General features: G+C 49.6%; 1 protein-coding gene across 4 annotated transcripts in view; it reads left to right on the top strand.

Moving 5' to 3' along the window:
* The window catches only part of VPS8 (VPS8 subunit of CORVET complex), a 66646-nt gene extending 45902 nt beyond the window's left edge, over positions 1-20744 (top strand). For 2 of the 4 annotated variants that reach the window (XM_088060848.1, XM_005529594.3), the window contains exons 39-45: positions 509-587; positions 1873-1955; positions 7943-8023; positions 9317-9486; positions 10059-10227; positions 19327-19407; positions 20042-20744. In XM_088060848.1, coding sequence (XP_087916974.1) covers positions 509-587; positions 1873-1955; positions 7943-8023; positions 9317-9486; positions 10059-10227; positions 19327-19407; positions 20042-20185 — 807 coding nt within the window. In that variant the 3' untranslated portion in view covers positions 20186-20744. Of the gene's footprint in view, positions 1-508; positions 588-1872; positions 2015-7942; positions 8024-9316; positions 9487-10058; positions 10228-19326; positions 19408-20041 lie in introns of those variants that run through there. The other 2 variants (XR_015773432.1, XM_088060849.1) reach the window with 2 other exon arrangements.
* The last annotated feature ends 817 nt before the right edge of the window (positions 20745-21561 follow it).

Here is a 21561-nt window from a genome sequence, read left to right as displayed (position 1 = left end):
TAAGATTCTGCATAATCTATGTAATTTCTGAATTCAGAACAGAGAATGTTGTTTCCATGTCTGAGGAGGTGATATGGTTGGAAGTCAAGAATTCTAATTTCTTCACAAGCACTGCCCAGTGTGAGAGGTGACCTGCTCCATTTCTTCCCTACAATGGTGTCATTGTACAACAGATAGGAAGAGAATTTAGATGTCTCTTTCCACTTGGGATCCATTTACTGTGCTACCCACTCTGAGCTCTCACTCTGTGGGAGTTTGCCTCTCACATGGGGAGACTGAATGGAGCAAGTGAAGCAAACACAGATTGTTGTCACAATTCTAGTAAAGTGCTTTTCTCTGAGGTTACTTTATCCTGTTTCAGCTCTGTCCCACAGCAGTTATCAGAAATGCAGTTCTGTTCTCAGAATGTGGAAGTGAGTCTTAGCCAGTGACCTCTGATGTTGCTCACAGCTCATTTTTAGCACTACCCTGTTCTTACTGGTTCTTTCCTCACATTCCATGATTCCAGGCCCTCTGGTTTCCCCTGCTTGAGGCCATGATGTCCCCACAGAAATCCTCTGGTTCATCACAGTGTCCATTCTCTGAATGTGAGTACTTTGGCATTTGTGACTCCAAAGAGTAAAAATTGTGTGCTGTCTCTCCTCTGATGAATGAATAGAAGTTTTGTTACTCCATTCCTAAATATTCTGCTCCCTGATTGGCAGGGAGCTCAGCTTGGGTGTGTGGTCTGCAGCTGTTGGGTAGATAGGGTTTTTTTCATTTACTTAATTTTGTCCTGTGTGGAAGAGGAAGCCTACCATAGGCTTTGCTAATACGTTGGTTGCATTAAGGATGGTCTCTGAAGTAGCCAAGGTGCACAATGTGTGTACAAGGGCTCTGTAGGTTGTAGTCAGCACTTGGGGAACTCCTGACTTAATACACAGTCATTGTGCATGCCCAGTCCTTTTGTGCACCTCTGCCTGCACCTGTCTACCATGGATAAAATCAGTGGGACTTGAATACACCAGCTAAATTCTCTACTCCACTTCTGAGCCAGCAGCACACCTTGAACAGCAGCCTCCCTTTGTGGGAGAGATAAGAGTAGCTAAAAAGGGGCTTAGATGCATTGGTTTTGGCAGTCCCCAGCACAGGAAGGATGTGGAGCTGAGGGAGCAAGCCCAGAGGAAGGCACCAAGGTGACCAGGGAGATGGAGAAGCTCTGCTATGAGGAAAGGCTGAGGGAGTTGGGTTAGATGGGATATTGGGAAGAAATTGTTCCCTGTGAGAGAGGTGGGGCCCTGGCACAGATTGCCCAGAGAAGCCTGTGGCTGCCTCATCCCTGGGGGTGTCCAAGGCAAGGTTGGATGAGGCTTGGAGCAACCTGAGGTAGTGGAAGGTGTCCCTGCCCATGGCAGGGGGTGGGACTGGATGAGCTTTGAGGTCCTTTCCAATCCAAACTACTCTTGGATTCTCTGAATAATGTCTTTTGCTCCATCCCAGACCCATGCTGAGGATCTAGGAACAAGTTTCATGCAAATGTCAGTGCTGGAAAGTTTTAGAGTCTGTGGCCATAATGCAGATAAGGATACAAACTGGGATTTGGTAGCAACAGAAAAAGTGAATGGTGGTGTTACCAACTAAGTGAAAAAGTGGGTGTTTACTGCAGGGGATGTGGAAGGGTATACAGAGGTACTGTGGGATCAAAACCTTGTAACACCCTTCATACTGCAAAGAGCTGTGTGCTTAGTGCAGTATATGCAGGAGGAAGAACATAAAAGGTATTTCCAAACCAGAAAACATGACCTGAAATGAAACTTCTCTGTCTGTAAGACTGAACCTCTCTTTACTCCTGGAATCCTAATGAACTGTTGTGGCTGTTGTTTGACATTCCAGCTTTGAAGAGTTTGACAATGCAAGTGCTGAACAACATGGCTGCATTTATTGCTCTTCCCTCAATCCTGCAGAGGATTCTCCAGGTGCGTTCCTGAAGAGAAGGAAGTTTCACCAAGCTGTGCCACTGGGTTATTGGGAAAAGGTATTCCCAGGTCACTGGAGATCAGATCAGCTGATTGTCTGTTCAGTGTTTCAGTAGAAGTTCTGTTGGTGGAACATAAGGTGTAGAAGCTGATAGAATTATCTAGGGAGATATGTGGGAGAACACAGACCTGTGAGAAGGTAATTGAAGTAATTCCTGCAAACCAAATAAAATTGTACCTCAAAGGTTGCAGTTACTTGAAACTGAAACTTGACAGGTTTAAGGGTAAAGCCACAATGAATTTCCCAAAACTTGGCACTGAATTTGTTGAAAGCCTTTTAGTTAAGGCTCTAGGATGGACAGTTGTGGAGACGCTACCCAGAGTGTATAGGCTTTGCAGAAAGATCACGATGGGGCCCAAAATACTATTGATGGTGCAATACTATTTTAGAGATGCAATTAGTGAGTAGCAAACTTGCAGAAGAGCTGATTTTAGGCAGGACCTTGGGTTGAGTGATCACAGGCAACTGTAATTTGTTAATTTGCAAAACAGATGAAAGCTGATGTTGGGATTTAATAATAAGCCTTCAGAAATACAGAAAAGGAATTAGAACTGTCTATGTTGCGGAGTGGAATGATTGAAGGGTTGAGACAGTGTTGAAACATTGTGCAGGGTTTCTGTTCCAGGTGAGAGAGGAGAAGGGCTTACAGAATGAACACACACCTGTAGCAACCTCTTGGTTTGATCTTAATATTATGCTCAGTCTTGGATTTTGAACAAACTCTTAAGATAGCAAAGCATGTTGCATGAGAGTGGATAATAAGTGTGTTCAGATGAAATGTGGTTTTATCAAAGGAAGTGTCAAGCAAACCTAATGGCTCTTCAATAACTTATTTAGTCTACTTTTAGCTGAGGTTTTGGTATAATTTCCTGTTGGGCTTTGTTTGATGTTTAATGTAGGCAGGAAAGGAGGGAGAAGCTGTGAGTGAATGGGAGGTTGCCAGGGAAGGGAGGCTTCCCTGGGTTGTGCTGAGAACTGTCAGGATGGGGTAGGAGTCAAAGCAGTGACCACTGCAGATAACATAGCTGAGAGGTGTGACAGTGTGGAGGAAGATCTGTTCTCCTTTGGGATGAAGGGAGAGTCTTGTTGATGGCAATCTTCACATATTTAATTCTATTTCTGTTCTGATGGACTCTTTTAGCAACAATAGAAAATCCTTTTCCAGGGGCTGGCACTGATGTCCTGGAGGCAGCAGAGGAGTGAAATGTCTTGGTCTGTTGTAGAGGGACGGGGTCGGTGTGATGGCTCTGCAGAGGAGGCTGAGGGAATGCTTCATCAGGTGAAGTGCTTTACTGAGGACAGAAATGGGTCAGGCATCACTGAGAGCAGCATGTGCAGCTCTGGTCACTGGGTTTGGAGGCAGGGGGGAACTGCTCCTGCTCATTCCACCTCCCTGGTCAGCCTGACAAATTTAGTCTGACTAAAGAGAGTTTTGGAAAGACAGATTTTTGAACAACTAGAGCAAAAAATAATGACTTCTTGAAGTGCAGAGAAAAGGACTGAATTACAGGTAAAGAGCATTAGTATCAGAAGTTCATAAAATGGGGCAGTAATTGGTACCTTGTTGCTGAAAAAGACGTGTAGGAAAAATAACATCATAAAGATCAAGAGAAGATCCTATGGAAGGGAAGGTGATGTTGATATACAGGATCTCTAAGTTGACTTTGCCTCTTAACACTTACCCTCTGTAGCTTTCACTCATGCCCGTGTATTTGCAAACTCCTGAGGTGTGTGGTGTGATGTGACCTGGATTGTTTGTGGGCAGCAGAGAGGGTGTGAGCCCCTTGCTGCATCCTGAGTATCCTCTGACAGATGCCAAGAGCTCACCTGTGTCCTTCAGAAATTGCTGGCTCTTTTCACCTCTGAAGATTTTCACCTCTGAAGCTCACTTAAGCCTCTCCCAACTTCTTATCCTCCTCATTAGGAGATGGGCTCTTCTCCTGAATGCTTGCCTGTGCTGTGTCTCACCAGTCTGCTGCCTTCAGTGCTTGGCACCTCCTCTGTCCTTTGTTACAAGACAAACCCTTCATTGAATCCTGTGCTCTTGTCCTTAACCCCCACATTTCCATTCACTCTGCCTTCACACCAACCTTTTTTCCTGGGTTGCTGGCACTGCCCTGCTCCAGTTTACTGTTGCCTGTGGGTTTGTGGCTGTGTTTTGTTAAACTTTTGCTCCAGGGCTTGCAGAGAGTGCCTGTGGGAGGTTTCTGTAAAGTTTATTTGAATGCACAGCTTGGCCCTTGGGAGAACTTTGCTTTGAATCTGGCTGGGAAGCTGGTGTTGGGATGGTGATGAGCAGGTCTTACTCTGTGGCCTTGTCATGAGTGCCCAGCTCAAATGTTCAGGGACTCTGAACCCTGGCCCTGCTGGGGATCAGGAAGAAAACTTCCTTAGAGCTAAGCAGCAGAGAGCATTGGATTTTTTTGCCTTCTAGTCATCTGCTTCCTTGGGTTATCTGGGAATGCCATTTAAGTGCCCTGCAGGGAAGAAACACAACATGGCAGGCACAGGTGGTGCTTTCCCAGACAGGCAGATCCCTGTGTTGTTAGCCCTGACTAGGTGTTCCTTTTGCAGAGCTGTGTAGTTGCTCTTTGAAGCCATGCAAAATTCCAAACCCTGGTGCCAAACCCTCCTGTCTTGGCTCTGAGCTCTCTGCAGGGCACTTAGATGTGTTACTGATGTGCCACCTTAACTGTGACCACAAGGAAATATTGAAACCAGCCTTTCTGGGCCCTGGAGTGCACACAGCCTTTCCCAAGCCCTCCAAATATTTTGGTGAAATGCAGAATTACAAGTGGTGCTTGTCTGACAGGGCCCTCAAATGCTGTTCCAGCAGAGCTCAAAGCTTGTGATAGAGTGTAGATATGCTGGAGGTGCGGCTGAGAGGTGGCACAGCTGCCCAGGAATTCACTGGGAGTTTTGTTGGAAGGTGGGTAACATCAGTCAACTGAGGTAGATTATCTTGCCTTTTCTGAAAAGGAATTAAAGTATTCCAATTTTAGCTGACTGGTTTTCTTCCTCTTCTGGGCTTAACTGCTTAGAGATTATACCTTATGCATATGTTAACTTTGCAACCAAAGTGTTTGGCCAAAGGGCACCTTGCAAGGGCTGGGGCCAGACCTGCAGCTTTCCCAGAGAACAAGCAGGCTTCTGGCACCTGCCTGTCCCAGCAGCTGGGCTCAGCATTATCTAACCAAAGTCATGTGAAATAACAATTGAGAGATTTGCTGCTGCTCATCCTTTATAGTGTTGGGGAGTTACTTATTAACTGGGAAGTCTGAACTAACCGTATTAGAGATACCAGAGGAATCCTCTTGAGCATTAAGAAAAATTCCATGTTATTAAAGATGTGAGTGCTCTCTGAAGAGGGCTGAGGTTGAGTGTTAATTCCCTTACAAAGCTGTAATCCTTCATGAATGTTTTGTAAGCAGATGCAGCTGATGCCTCCTACAAAATGGAGAACTGAAGAAACCAGAAATGTAAAAGCTACTTGTAGGGACCCCAAAGAGGGGAAGAAAGGATTCTCTAAAAACTGTTACAGAGTGGAAGCAGAAAGATCCACAAAGCTTCTCCTTATATTCTTTCCAGTCCCGCTTAGGGCTTTGGTTGTTTTCTTCCTAGTCTGGGAGATGAGCACTAGGATTAGCTGTGTGTGGAGTGGTTGCTCTGGCCCCTTGCAGAGGGGAGAAGCTGAAGTGAAGGTGTTTGCAGAGTGCATTTATCAGCACTGGTAGCAGAGCAAGTGCTATTTCCTGGACCCAGGAAGAAATGGGAAATGGGAGAGGCAGAACTGGCTGAAAGGGCTGCGTGAGCACCTCTGGGCTGTGTGTGGATCCTTGCCAGCTCTTTCCCATCTGTTTGTTGGTGGCAGCCCTGGGCAGCCCGTTTGGCTCTGGCTCCTTGTGCTGATGCCACATTCCCAGGGCAGCACCAGCCTGGGAGCAGCTGCTGGGATCTGTTCCTGGTTGGTGCAGTGCCTGTGTTACTGCATGGGAAGGCACATCCGTGTCTGGAGTATGCCTGAATTCCAAACCGAGACCAATTTTATAAGGTGGAATTAATGAAAGATATTTCTCCATGAAACTAACTGATCCCACATGGCTTTTGTGTCTGGAAATTTTTTGGGGTCTGAAGCTGCAATATTAACTGTCTGGAGAAGTGACCTGGGAGCTGTGGGTGTGATGCTGGAGGCAGGCAGGCAGCTCCAGCCCATCCCATTGGGTGACTCCCACAGGGAATGGCCATGGACTCACTGCTGGCACTGGGCTGCCAGGCTCAGGGTGAGACTTGGCCAGACCATGGGCCTCCTCTGTAAAGAAGAAAAAGTCCATTTTCTTCCCAGCTGCTGTTATTTTTAGAGATCAAGCATGACTTGAGGAAGAGACAGCAACTGAAAGCCCTCAGACTTGTGTTCTCCCTCTGCAAAGCTGGACGTGGGTCTTTATTCTTCTCTCTTCTTCACATCTCCTCTTCCTCCACTCTGTGTCCAGACAGGAAACCAGTGGCTTTGAAAATCTCCACTTGCAGCTTAGGAAGTTTGAGGTGCCATATGGAAATTGTGGGATTGGGACAGTTTGTGAGTGACCTGTTGGCCGTGTACTTGAGGGCTTCAGAAGGAGAGATGCTGGCTGCCTGCCCAACTGCTCTGTGCTCTGGATCACATTCCTGCTGTCTGGAAATCCCAGTTGCCTTCATAATCCCTTCAGTGACTCAGTGCAATGCCCTTCCTGTGCTGTGCTGCTAAATGGTGCAGGAAGAAGGGAACCATGGAGTGTTCAGGCTGTGCTGTTTACCTGGCAGAAAAGGAGCCTGTGCAGCACATCCAGCTCTTCATGCTTCATCCAGCATGCTTCAAATCCTGGTTTTGACTCAGTGCTGTTACTCAGGGCTGCTTTTATTTAGGTTTGAACATTGGATTTCTGCCTGTAAAACTGCCCACGAGGGCTGTTGTTCAAGAGTTCCTTGACTTGCTTTCTGTAGCTTTGGTAATCTCTCAGGGTGTCGTGCAGTGTAGCCTCCATGCTGCTTTAGTTATCTTTGTCAGCTGGCTTTGTCACTCTCAATTCTTCTTGCCCAGTCCCAGCATGGAATCAGCCTTGCTCTTACTCCTTCTCTCATTCATCTTATCCAGAACTTGTTTATCCCATTCCTGTTCCTTTATCCATTGTGTCCCCACCATTTTTCTGCTCTCTGGGTTAGTTGACTTTTCACATCTTGCTGGTCTGTTTTTGCCAATTCAATTCAATTTTGCTGCCCTTTCCACCCTTCTCTCAGCTTCCTGATGCTTCAGAGGGTGCCAGGATGGATGTGCAGGGCTGTTTGGGCTGGAGCAGGCTGGAGGAAGGGGGACATGTACAGATTGATGAGCTGTACCACAGCCCTGTGCTTGTGCTGCTGGAACATGGCAATAGAGCTGCTCAGGGCATGTGAAAATCAGCCCTGCAGCACCAGGAGAGCCCCTGGGCCCTGTTCCCCCTGCCAGCTGGGCTGTGGGCTTAGCAATGACTGGGGTGTGCTCTTCCAGCCTGCAGATGAGGGTCTGGGATGAGCCTGGGGATGAGGCACTACTGGCTGGACAAGAGCACAGGGCAGTGGCAGGGCTGAGAGCTGGCTGGCCATGCTGTTCCCTTCAGTATTCCTCAAATGTACTCTCCAGTCACCTCCTGCAGCTCCTGAATGGAGTTTCCAGTTTTGACCCAGGCACACTAATTTATACTGATGTTGTTATCTACTGAGTTTTGCTAATTACTGATTTTTCCCACCACTATGTGGGATTATTCTGCTGTCCCTGTGCGTGTGCAGCATATTTAACTCCACAGTTGTAGCTTCCATTTGCAGTTCCATTCCAGAGGAAAAAAAAGACCTAAAAAGTATCAGAATTGTCATATCCTGTGATTCAACTGCAGCTTTGCATTTCTTCATACAGGATCCAGTTTATGGAAAAGGGAAACTTGGAGAAATTCAAGGGCTTGTTCTGGGAATGCTCGACACTTTTAACTATGAACAAGTAAGTTGCCTGTTTCTGTTCTGTCCACTGCTGCATGCAGCATTATTTTAGCTGCCTGGCCTACTGCTCTCTCTCATTTCTGTCTGCAGGACAAAGTCAACAGACATGTGAATGATTTCTGTGTGATTGGGGGATGGGAAGGGTGTTTGGTTTGCTCACAGATTGCAAGTGAAGGGATTGACAGGTACATGGTGAACACCTCTGCAGCTCAGTTCTGTGTTAAATGTACCAGAAGGATAAACATCTGCTTTTTCTCCAGCTCATCCTGCAGTTAGGGATTCAAAGGCACAAATCTGATGTTTTGTCTTTATATGCAGTTTTAAATAACAGATTTTTAAATTAGGCTGGTTTTACACATCCAAGTGATAATGCTGCACTTCCTTTGTGACCTAGTGAGATTTCCTCTTAGTCCAGTCCCAAATCCCAGGCAGTCTCCACACTTCAGCAGTTTTCTGAAACTCCTTTCTCCCTAAACAAGATGCACAGTGTTCCTCCAAGCCCCTCTCCCCCATCATGAGGCAGTGCCATCCCAGCTGCTGCTCAGGGCAGGCTGCCAGGCACCAGCAGCCAATGCAGAGACACAATGGGAAATAGCTTTGTTGTGGAGGCTGAACACCAGGAGCTTTTATCTGTGTTTGGGTTCTTGCAGAAGGTCTGGGCAGCTCCTGCCCCCTGTCCCTGCCTGGCAGCTCTGAGACAGGCTGTGTCCCCAGATGGGATCCTCTGGTGCAGCCTTTTGCAGCTGCTGCTGATGGATCAGGGAGCAGAGCCCCTGTGCCTGAGAGAAACTGGATACTGGAAACTCAGGGTGGTTCTTTGGGCTCTTTGAAAATGAGCATCTATTGGGAAGGACAAGCAGATGAGCAGTTGAGTGGATTTTTTAAAGACTTTAATTGCCATAGTGCATTTGAGCTTTGATTTTTATTAGCATGTTTCCCTTAACCTGGGGATATAAGCAGTATAAGCTTGCCAGGTAGAAGGGAAAAAAAAGGAGGTTTGATGTGGAAGATGACAAGATGAGCCTGCCATGCCTCTCTTACTGCTCTTGGGCAAAAGCCAATACAGGACTCATCTATTTGAGAGTGCAGAGGAATTGCTCCATTAACATGTGATGAAAAGATACATGTTTTGAGGTCAGTGGATAGAAAGTATAGGAGGAGAAGGGATTTTATTTGGTTGTTTCTGCTCTTAGTGAGCTGCTAAGCTGCTAGTTCTGAAGAACTGCTTGGCAGGGAGTTTCTGCAGTCTGGAGGTGACAAGACTGACCTACTCTGTGTGTTGACTTCCCCACAGACCCTTCTAGAGACAACCACGAGCCTTTTAAACCACGATCTTCACTGGTCCCTATGTAACCTGAGAGCCTCTGTCACCAGAGGCCTTACCCCAAAGCAGGATTACTGCTGCATCTGTCTCCAGCAGTACAAAAGAAGGCAAGAAACTGCTGATGAAATCATTGTTTTCAGGTAAAGTTAAGAGGTGGGGTTGCAGCTTCGATCATGTTAATAGTTTTAAGAGGGGAAACAAATCTACTGGTTGACTTGCTGGAGTAATGATCTGTATTCCAGGGAGCACATCTCCCTGCTGCCTTGCACTGTGAGAGGGCTGGCTAATCACACCCATCAGAGCCTGCTTTGCATGCAGCCAGCTCTGCTGGCTGGGAGTAATCGCCTCCCAGTTCAGGAGCTGGCTGTCAGTTTTCTGTCCCCTCTCCCAGCAGTGTGCTTTGGGCACTGCAACACCTGGGCTCATTTGTGTATTTGTACATCTTGGATTTGCCACAGCCCTGGCATCTCCCATGTACTGTCTGTGCCCAGGTGTCTGTAAAATGAGGTGAAATCGTTGTTACCTTGGTGTTACAGTCTGTAGCAGTATCAGCAAATGGGCACCAAGTGTTGATTCTGTGAGTCTGGAAATCAACAGGAGGGTGAGGATACATTGCTGATCTGCTGATTCCCAGATACAGCCCCTTCCCCTCCACCGTGCAGAGCTCAGGAGGTGCTGCCCTGCCTCCCAGCACTGACTTCTCTCTCCCCAGCTGTGGCCATTTGTACCACTCACTGTGCCTGCTGAGCAAGGAGTGTGGGGTGGTCAACAAGGGCCTCATGAGGTGGATGTGCTACAAATGCAACTCAAGCAACAAGGGAGGGAAGCTGAGTGAGAACTTCTCAGAGCTGAAAAAAGGGACTGCAGCATCCCTGGCACAGGTAGGTTTTGTGAGATGGTTTCTTGTCAGGTAAACTTTCATCATCACTTCGTTCTCTGTCTGTCTGTGCTTCCAGACAAGACTCTGATCAGTTCCTGTCACATTCTGAGCAGCTAATTGGTCACTTTTCTGAATGTCTGTTTATTTTGGTGGGAGTACAACTCTGGAAGTCATGGAAATTTGTTCATCCAGAAAGTCTAGGAGCTTGTGTAAGGGGCAGCTGGATGCTTGCAGCTGCTTGTGTGGACAATTCCTGTCAAATTATTTTTAGGTATGTTTTGTATAAAACTTAGATTGAAAGCTGACACATTCCTTGTGACTGGATTGTGGAGCCTCTGTTCCACCTTCCTAGCAGATAATCTGGCTCTGGATAAAAGGTCTGGGATTGATTTGACTCATTAAGTGCTTGCACAGTATTTTAAGAAGCTTGAGTGTAACCAAGATTGATGCAGCTGGATTTGGGTAAGAGAACAGAGAATTAATTTCTATTTATTGTCAGTATTTGTGCACTCAAGTTTCATCATCACTAATTGAAACTGGAGTACAGCCTCAAATATGCGTGGAGCTGTCTTTTCCCTGGGCTGGTGCTGTGGATGGTAAGCCCCCGTGGCAGGTGGTTTGTTGGGTTGTCTTAAGGTGTGTTGCATTTGGGCAGCTGAGCTCTGCTGCTCCATGTTCCAGTGGCCCCTGGGTGAGGATTTGTTCCAAACTGCCTTGGGGTACTTTGTGCATTTGTCACCGTAGGGATGTGCACAGAGCAGCATTTTCACTCCTGGAGTCAGAATAATTCAATCTTGGAGTATGTTTTTATAGTAGTACTTTGGTTTTGTTCTAGCAGATGATTTCAATTGCTGCCAAACCCGTCCCAGTCAAAAGCTGGCTAAGGGCCTTGGTCAGCTGCTGCACTCACAGGAGAGGCTTCCTGCTTGAGGGAGATGTGGGGAAAGGGAATCTTGCAGGCCTGTGTGGAGCACCCTGCAGTCTCTACAGTCAAGGCTGTGTTACTCTTTGATTAGGTGACAGCAGCAAAGCTTTCCCAGGAGCTTGGAAATCGAGCGTGGTCCAACCAGGCTGAGCAGTGTGTGTGTCCTGTCCTGCTGCAGTGGGATGTGGGCAATGCATCTGAGGCTGGGAAGGTTCAGCAGCCCCACATCTCACCCTCTGCACTCCTGCCCCAAAGGAGTGGGCGTAAAGGGGAGTGACTGGCTGGGGTGTAGCTTAAAAACTAAAGGCAGAATTAAGTACTAAAACTTTATTCAGCATTCAAGTGCCTGACACTTGATTCCAATGCTTTGTAAACTGGGTTATCCCTGGGTTACTCTTGGGCAGTCAGTTAGGGAGCCCCTGTGGCTCCTCTCTGACATCAGCCTGACTTACCCTGTAGAGAAAGAAGGGGAAAATGTTCCACATGCCATGGCAGTGATTGGAGTAAGGAGGAGAAGGTGCTTCCTTCTATTTAACTGATGAAGCTCAAGGGCTGGCTGGGACTCAGGGCCTAAAGGGAGATGTGGAGAGACTGGATGGGGAAGGTTTACAGCATGGATCATCTAGTGCTAGCTAGAAAGTGTCCATCCCAGGCCATCCCAGTGCAGGATGGTGCCCTGCTGCTTCTCTGCTGCTGTCACGCGCTCTTGGCAGGGAAGTCACGGCATCCTGTGCTCCATACATACAGCCCGGCCCTGGGCTGGGTTCAGCAGAGCCCCAGCACTGCTCAGGCCCCCAGCTCCTCCTCGCTGTGTCCCAGATCCTCTCCAAGTCTGTGATGTTCCTCACATATCAAAATTACAATATTTAAGTGTTGTACTCACATGTGATCAAACTGTTGCACAGTCACATCTTAAAAAAGCTGAGTATATTTAGACTTGTCAGTAGACTGGAGAATCTCCAGCTCCTGCAGGAAATTCGTTTGCTGAACAATCACTGCTCAACAGTGTTTATTAACCCTGGGGAGGGGTAACAATTCCTCTGGCCCTGCGTGGGCTGTTACAGAGTGGACTTTCTGTGCTGGGGCAATGCTGGGATTGCCAACTGGGGGAGATGGCGCTTCTCTGTGTCCTCTCTTGACTCTGTTAGCCCTGGTCAGACCCAGAGCTCTGGGTTGAACAAGCTACTCTGGCTCCACAGCTGGTGTTCGTGAGCAGGAAATCCTGAGTGAGGTCCTGCTAACAACATTTCCCAGCCCTGCCCTCCTGAGAGTCAGATCTGGGACTTCCAGGCCCTTCTGCACAGAGATCTGCAGAGGGAGGGTGATTGGTTCCAGCCCTGTCCTCCCTTGATCCCAGAGAGCAAACTCCAGAGCTTCTGGACCTCTTCTGCACAGAGATCTGTGGGGAGGGTGTTTCCCTGTAGCCCCTTTGAAGACCCTGAAAGCTTATTCCTCTCTTGGCAAAATCTAATACGGTGATCTTCAGCTGAGGTATTTATTTTCTTAGGAAGCCTTGAATTAGGAGTAGAGTCATACTGAGAAATGCCACTGAGCATCTGGAGTGCATTTCACAGCACTAATTCTGCCCTGCCCAGGCAAAGGCTGTCAGTTTGAATCGTGCAGTGTGGCTGAGATGTGTATGTGAAGCGACAGCCCAACAGACAGTGCTTCCTCTGCCCTGTGCTCTGTGTGTGATGCTGGGGCCATTCCCTGAAACTGGGGAGATGGAGAGATGCCACAAGCCAGCACTGACCCATTATGGGGTCAGTGACAGCACGGATTTAAGTGAAACCTGGCTGAGGGCTTGGCACACTCTGCCCCAGCCAAGGGAGCAGAAAGAAGGGCACAGGGGATTTTCTTTCTTCTGATTCTGCTACCAAAAGTTTGTGCTTTCTGTGTTACCCCTGAGCCTCACTGGCGTCCCAAGGCTAATCCTCTGGGGCTGGATGATCATCTGTCCTGCCCTCCCTACCTTGGAGCATATACCCTAATGAGAGTTAAAAGAAAAGGGAGCTTGTTTTGATGGCCTGTCTCTAATCCGCTTGCAGAGCTGTGTGTTTGTTGTGGTGTGTGGAGCTCACTGAGGCGTGGGGGTGAGGGCTCAGCAGCTGGGCCACTGCCTGCATACCTGCAGGAGAGGCTCCGGGTGACTCAGGCACCGATTCCCAAAACTCGTTTGCCTCATTTCAATGAGAAAATGTTTTCCATTTATTCTGCCAGCCTATTCACTGGAGATCAGGGAGGGAAGAGTCTTGGCTGCTGGGCCATAAGCTCTGCCATGAACCCCTGAGCTGCCATGCTCTGGTTATTCCGTGCCCGAGGAGTTCCGAGCATGCTGTTGTTGGAGCTGTCCAGATGGCAGATATGTTTTATTCAGGAGTTTAATCCTGTCAAGTCACGCCAGGACGGACAATGGACTTGATCCATAGTTAATCCAGTTTGTCAGGCTCTACCTTTGGGCTTTGTCCTGCAGTTTTCCCGTGCCCCTCCCTATGACAGCCTTCCAGAGCCTTGGGAGCAACTCCCACGTGTGAGAGGCTGGGTACCACATCCTTCATGTGACCTTAAAGGTCCCTCTGTACCACGTGCTTTCTGTTGGGCAACAGTGAAGGTTTAGGATGGGTTTTTTCACCTAAACTTACTTTAGAGCTCAACAGATGTTACACTACCTCCATCCATCAGGAGACAGAGCCAGTGTTACTGTTTTCAGGGTAACAGTGACCATCAGTTATGAACTAGTCTTCAGCAATATAAAAAACTTTCAAGGGGTTTGTAACTTTGAAAATATCCAGATGTGATCCCCACCCCCAGTAACACCATAGAGATAATTAGAGTTTTACACAGTTACAAGAATTCTCCTCTGTGGAGAATGTTCCCATGTGCAAATTAACTCAGCAAACATCCAGTCCTTTGGCTTTGGAGATGGATTTCTTCACTTCAGCAGAACACAGGAAATCCATGTGAGGAAGGAACTGGAGACACAGAACATCTCTGATTGCTTGTAATGGAAACAATAGTGATCTAGTAAGAAGAATACTGAGTGCAGGTGTCTTTGTGAGTGGGTAGAGGAGGACTGGCACCAAAGCTAAAACTGCGAACAATACAAATTGAAAAAGACTGATTTTAAAGCCAGAATTACTCTGTAGCAGCTTTTAAATCAAAATTTACTGTTTTCTTGAGCTTCTCATGCTGGAGGAGTTGGGTGAGTTTTGTTGTTTTGTGGGTTTTTTTTGAGAAATATCAGACTGAATTGTAATTGTGTCTCCTGGCTTTCCTTCAGAGCAATCTGCAGCCTGGCAAGAATGCTCCTTCCACTGCCTACAATCCAAAGACTGTGGGGTCTGTGAGATGCTGGCAGAGTGCAGGGACAGCTGATTCCAAACTGCCAGGAGCAGTGAGACCAGGATTACCTGGGGAAGGATCATGGCCTGGTTAAGTGCAAAGATGGCAAAATTGTAATGGGGAATCTCGTCTTGACTTTACCTCTCAGTTTTTCAGAAACTATTCCTACAGTCTGATGAAAATTTCCACCCTTATAATAAAACATTCCAGTCTGGGAGGATGTGTAGAACAGACTCACTGGAATGCAGTGGCAGCTGCTGGGCTGCAGCAACCTGTGGATGTTCCCATAAACTGCAGCAGTCCCCGTTGGCAGTGGTTCTGTAAGCTGAGCTGGTGCCCCACAGCCCAGGGTGTGTCCATCATGATCCAGCACTGCACCAGGGAAGGGCAGGAGGTGCACAGAGGGGCCTGGGAGCAGGGGCATGTCCCAGGCAAAGTGTTCCTTGAGCTGGGCTGGCTCCTTCTGCTGCTGGAAGAGGGATGGCTGTTCCCCTCTGTGATTCCAAGCTGAGAAATAACCAACTGGCCAAGGCTAAGGGTGCAGCTAACTCCTGCCTTTGATGTTCCTCTGAAGGAGGGGAATGAAATAAAGGCAAGCCAAGGCTTTGGCTGTTCGTAGTCCCTTGGTGGGAGGGTAGGAGAGGGACTGTGCCAGTGGTGCTGGCTGTAGCTGAGGGTACAGTAGCTATTCTGGACAGCCCCTTTCAGGAAAGCAGGGGAGTGTCTGCTAAATGCCATCACTGGAAAGCTGCAGTTCCCATGACCCTGTGGCACAGGGAGGGCAACATTGTGTGGTCTGCACATGACATGGGCACAGACAGGTTTGGGCAGCTCCAGCTGAGCTCCTGGGCATGTTCAGAGCCTCCCAGATACACAGCAGTGCCAGGCTGCTCTCAGGGGTCAGGGAGGATGAAGGAGATGGGAAACAGAGGTGTTCCCATGGGTTTTCTGTAAGGTTTGGGGTCACATTACTGATTATCTCCTGCTGCTGGCAGGAGACGTCACTAACCCTTACACCAAGTAGGATTTCTTCCCTCTTCTGTGTGTCTTTTACACAGGACTTGAGGGAGTGGCTGGAGCTGTGTCAGGGCAGGGTTAGGCTGGATATCAGGAAAAGATTCTTCCCCAGAGGGTGGTGGGGCACTGACCAGGCTCCACAGGGAATGGGCATGGCCCCAAGGCTGCCAGAGGTCCAGGAGCATTCAGACAGCACTCTCAGGCATGGGGGGGATTATTGAGGTGTCTGTGCAGAGCCAGGAGTTGAATTTGATGATCCTTGTGGGTCCCTCCAATTTGGGACATTGTGTGATTACCTTCCCTTTCTCTCCCCAACTCCTGCCCTTGAGAGAACACAGCACCTCCTCAGCCTTCTGTGCTTGGCCCTGTGGGACCTGTTCAACAGCCTCTTGGCTCATCTCTAGAAAAAGAATTCTCTGCATGAGGCCTCTGAACTCTCAGATGCAGGTGCTGAGCTCAGCCCAAGCACAGGCCTGTTGGGCATCATTTTTCACATGTAATCCGTGTGCTACCATGCTTCCCTCGGAGCCTGCTGGATGAGAAATGAACACCCTGTCTGCTGGGCCACAGTGTCCAGTGTGGATGTGTGGGGGTTGTGTTTGTCTAATTAACTCTGGGCAGGGTTATTGCTCCTTTGGCTGAAGGCATCAGTAGCAGTCCAAGGGAATATCCCAGCAGTGCCTGGTGTAGGCAGGAGCAGCTACCCCAGAGTGTGAGTGGGAGCACAGGGATGTACCTGTGTGCTTCTCTGTCTAACACAGGGTGCCCTCCTCTCTCCATCACTGCAGTCTCATGTGGCTGCAGCACTGACTCTGTCAGAGCACAAACAGACCTGTGCTCTCCCAGGCCTTGAGTGGGAGGCTTGCTCCTCAAGTTCAGGCAAGTTCAGCTGGAAATAAGAGACATCTGCCTTTCCCCTGGTGCTGCCGAGGAGTGAGAGGTCAGGGCTGTGTGACAGACTGCCTGCTGGGGAGGCTGCTCTGCCCCGGCCACTCGGGGCTGTTGGCTGCCTCCAACGGGGAGCAGGCAGGGCTCACCTGCTGCCAGGCCAGGTGTGTGCTACCACAGGTGAGCTTCTGGAGGCTCTGGGACTGTCTCAGGGCAGCTTTGCCCAAGACCTGCCAGGCTGTTCCCTGTCCCGGAGTCTCACTGGCAGGGCTCTGCAGAGCTTGGCAGCAGCAGCAGAACACTGCTGTTCTCACAGGGACATCCTGAGGTTTCCCTGAAGTTCCTTAACAGCTCAGTAATGTTACTGTCATGGTAGTGACTTTGGGTCTCAGCCTGCCTTGCTCTCTCTTTGGTTGATTGTTCCAGGTTCCTGGGAGCACCCTAAGAACAGCAGGGCCTTTTCTGACAAAAGAGAGGCAGATTTACATTAATTGTCTGGGTTTTCATTAAAGACCTGAATTTGGGTGCCTGTTTGTAAGGCTGATGAGCCATGGTGAAGCAGGGGAGGAAGACCAAGGGTGGGCTTGGTGTCCACTGTCTGTGGGCTCAGCTCTGTAAATGGGAATGTGGAGGGGGTTGTCTTTGTACCTAGGAATCCCAAAACTTTCCCCAGGACTTCCGGCTGAATCTTTGTGTTAAGGGAGCAGCCCCTGGGGCAATGGGGCACTCTGAAGCTCTAACCAATCTTTTGTGGAAGGAATGGCAGCTCTGGGATGGATCTCTTGGCATGACGGTGCCTCTGCTCAAACTGGTGGGTTCTGCTTTGCTTTAAGCACTGGCTGATGATGGAGTTTGTAGCTGTTAAATTGAAGATAATTGCAAGCTTGGGAGGGCTGTGTGGTGACTACCAGAGGGGGTGGAATACGTGCAAGAAAAACATGCAATAGAGATTAGCATTACTGGTGGGATCTAGGAGAGCTGGAAAATGAAAACAGCCTTTTTCCTTCCTCCTGGCCAAGATCCTCAGAAGATTAATTGCCTTTCTGAGGTTCTGTGTCTTGTCTGAGGCCTTTCTGAGAGGGTGTGGGGATATGGCTGGAAATGGGTTGGAGGTGCTGAAGGGTTGATCTCAGAGCTGGCCAGACATGGAGACAGAGGCTGTGATGTGGGGTGAGCCCAGCACCTTCCACTGACACCTGAGTGCTGCTGCTGGACCCCGGGAGCCTCCCGTGGCTCCTGGAGGGAAACATGCCTTTAGTGACACAGTTGAAAAAGGAAAAGGCCTGACAGCAGTTGTTTCCATGACAACAGAAAGAATTGCCTGCAATATTTCAGCTCATCAGCTTGGGAACAGCCTGATTGATAGCTACGTACGCGTGGTAGGGAGAGAGCAGGAGAGGGGAGGCCAATTATATTGCATTTTCCTTGCTCTTGAATGCTTGTGGCCACAGGAAGTGTGGAGGGCAGTTTTTTCTTGCTTTTTGCACTTTCGAAGTGAGGATGACCTGTGTGTCCCTGGGAAGCACTGGTACAACCTGCTGGCTGTGAGTCCCTGACCCTCCCTGTCCCAGGCTCAAAGCCTATGCCAGGTATGCAGGGAATGGGGACATCTGGCTCTCTGACTGGCAAATAGTTGTTTACACTACAGAGAACATCCTGGAGGAGAAGGAGAGAGTTTGACTAATGTTTCCAGCATAAGTGATCTGCGCTCAGGACATTCCTCTCTTCACAGACTAATGATCAAAGGCAAGATGTGCGTGGTTTTTGGAATGGTCTCAGAACTACCCAGGCTTCAGGAAATCCATGGGGACTTCAGTGCATTTCCCATTGCCAGAGAGCTTAAAATCAGTGCAGCTTCAGTCAGTACCCACTGACAGGATTGTAGCATTTTTGTTTAGTAGCCCATGGGAAATGTATTTTGGAGAAGATATTTGAATGTTCCCTTAAAAATAGATCCCCAGAGACAACAGATGCCAGCCTGCTGCTCACGAGGGAGGCTGTTCTCCTGGCTTCTGTTGGGGTTTCTTGATGATGCTTTTGCTTTGCAATATGAACAGAAACATTCAAAATAGAAACACTGTGATGTGATAAATGGAAGAAACCTACAAGAATCTGTGATGCTTTGTCATCTCTCCCTGGGACCTGTAAATGGTGCCATTTACAGTACTTTGAGTGTGTGCAGCCCTCTGCCTTTGTGCTCTTCGTGCAGCTCTGGGCCCTCTCTTTGCTTGCACCTGCAGCTACCCCTCTTTACTGGGGTACACGTGGCCTTGTACCCTACAGCTGGCCACGGGCTTGGGGATGTGGCTGCCACTGATGTGACTCACCTTGCCTCCCCCTTTCTACCCCTCATTTCCCAGCTTTCAGTCTGTACCACCCCACTAGAGGACGAGATGAGACCTCCTGATGCCATTATAGGATTACAGTAGTAGTTAATAGTCATTGTCAGAGTCATGGGGTGGCAGGCACAGACAGCCCCTGTCCCCTGGCAGGGTTCCTGTGCCGCCGTGTCGGGCTGGGCAGGGTTGGGACACGGGAAGGGGCTGGGGGAAGCTGCTGCAGCCGCCTGGGAAGGAGCCTGGAGAGGCTGATTGGCCATAGAGGCCCGTTACTTCTCTTCCCAGCCGGCTGTGAGTGAGTTTTCCCGTGCCTTTTTTCCTTCCTCAGAGGTATCACAGTACCATCAGTCTCTGCCATCAGGGACAGAGCCCAGCAATAACTTGCTGTGGATGCAGGGGTGTAACTGTCCTGTAATTTTTTTTTTCCCCAAACCTGGGGCACACATAGTGGCTTCATGGCAAGGGAAAGATGGCTAAAAAGACCTCCCAAACAAGTTATGGATTAAATGCACCTGGCCCAGGAATTAATTTCTCTGTGTAGGAACTGCCTGCTCTGCGTGGTTTCTGTAACTTTCTTACTCTTTCTCAGATGAGTTCAGAGTCTGTGTTGGATCCTCAGCAAATCCAAGCTTTTGACCAGCTCTGCCGACTGAACCGAGGCACCTCCCGCGTACGTACTCCCTGTTTTCCTTCTGCTTTTAAACTGATGGTGGGCATTTTTCATGTTGCCAAGCCAGACATTGGCACTGGCAAACGAGGGCTCTGGCTTTTCTCTGGTGTTTGGTCTAGTGCTGGCGCTTGGCTGTGGCACACTGCAAGGCAGCCATGCTGGGGAAGTGACTAGCAGGGAAACCATGGGAATGCCTCTGCCTTTGGGGCTGGGTCCATGGGGTGATCCTTTGTGGATTTGTAACTGTGCTCCCCTCTAGACACCGTAGCTCCTGTAGTCACTGGGAACACTCCCTCCTCCTACGACCCTGCTGTCCCAAGGAGAGTGCAGCTCCTGGCCCTGGCATTTCTCTTGTGCCTTCTGCCTCTTTTGGCTTTGGTTGTTGGCAGTTTCAGTTCTTTCTGGGTTTGTTTTTCAATTATGTGACTTCAGAGCAACCTAAAGACCCCAGGAGAGTTGTTCAGTTGAGGACTGGTGACCTGCACGGAGCTCCTTAGGGTCCCTCAATGTCACGCATGCCCTTGGCTTTACCTGGGTTCAGGTTTCTCTCCCTGAAGCAGGGACACAGTGACGCCCTGGGCTCTCTGAACCCTGCAGAACGTTCCCAGAGTGACCAGGGGGGTTTTCCTTGCAGCTGGCTCTCCTGACGGAGCTGGCGCGTGGCGGTGACAAGCACGGGCTGCTCAGTGCTTCCCATGGGGACCCGGCCACCAGCAGCGTCTTCCAGAATGAGAACTTCCAGCTGCACCTGACTCCCCCTCCGCTGGCTGAAGAGTAGTGCTCCTGCCCTGGCCAGGCCAGGGCTGCTCCCAGGACATGGTGCTGGGAAGCCTTCCCACCACAACACAGGATTTTCCCCTGCACCACCTTTCCCAGAACCCGTTATGCTGAGCCTCGCTGGGCACTGGTGGGTTGTAGCTGGGCGATACCCCAACTCTGCTTTGGCAGTCCTGGGGCAGCTGGGACTCTGGGACAAACCCCAGCATGCTGAGGCACAGGAAGGGCTGCCTGTGCTCACCCAGGGGCTCGTGGCAACAGCAGGAACTTTTCCAAGTAACCAAACCAGCTCTGCCCCACTGGAGGAGCCTGTCCTGTGCCCAGCGGCCTGGTGTCCCTGTGCTGGTTCTGTGGCTGGGGGCCACATCTGAGTTCTGTGTTCTGCTAAAAGCAGCTGTTCTGGTAAGGCCTGGCCTGCTGTCTCATGGCAACAGTCATGAGGTCTGAGGGCACAGAATGGGCAAAGCTGGACAAGGCTGAAGAATGCAGGAAATGGCACCTGTGTGAGCAAACTGACCTGCACATGTTCTGCCTACCTATTAAAGAGGCCCTTGGCTGAACTTTCCCGTGTGCCCTGTGCATTTCTGTGGGTGGGGCTGCTGGTAAAAGACACATCTTGTGCCTGTGGATCAAACTTAAACCTCCCCTCTCACCTCGTTGTACCTGTGCTGGGGGTGGGAGGAGTGTGTGTAAAAAAGGTGTCTCAGGCCTGTTAGGGGCTGCAAGGGGTAGAGGGTGTGTGTGATGGGCACTGATGGTCACAGACCCTTTAGCACTTTGCTGTCAGCACCACAGCCCAGTGTTGGTGGGGTTTCTGTGCTGTCACACACACTCCTCTTCCCCGTGCTCACTTTAGCACTGGCACTTGGGTGTTTTGAGGTACCCCTGGGCTCCCAGCTGCTCCCAGAGCACAGCACCAGGTGAGTGTTGCTCTCCCTGCACACAGAACTCCTGTGGTTGATCTGTGCAGAGCTCATATGGAATGGCAGGAATATGGAGCAGCACAGCTGCCTTCAAGGAACACAGAAGCACCAGGTGTTGTGCAGAGCTCACCTGGGCAGTGCCAGTGCCCTGGGGCCTGTGTTCTCACCTCCTGCCCATGAGCAGAACTGCCATGGAATGTGTGCAGCCTGCAGCCACACCTGAGCACAGGTAAGTCAGGGAGCTGAATGTGGCTGCACATCAACTGGGGCAGCTCCATCCAGCTGAGTCACAGCTGGGCCATGAGGCTGCCCACCAGCCCCAGCACTTACCAGGGCCTGCTGTGCTGCCCTGTTTATTCCCTTTGCCAGGCTCTGGGGGTGTGCCAGGGGCTGCCATCTGAAGCTGTGAGCAGCCCTTCCCTTGCTGGAAGTCCCAGAATGCTTCTCTCTAGCA

Source organism: Pseudopodoces humilis, chromosome 11 (genome assembly GCF_049639895.1).
Source record: "Pseudopodoces humilis isolate 2021_Gansu_Grassland_sample_001 chromosome 11, ASM4963989v1, whole genome shotgun sequence".
NCBI lineage: Eukaryota > Metazoa > Chordata > Aves > Passeriformes > Paridae > Pseudopodoces > Pseudopodoces humilis.
This window is presented reverse-complemented; position numbering and strand designations above follow the sequence as displayed.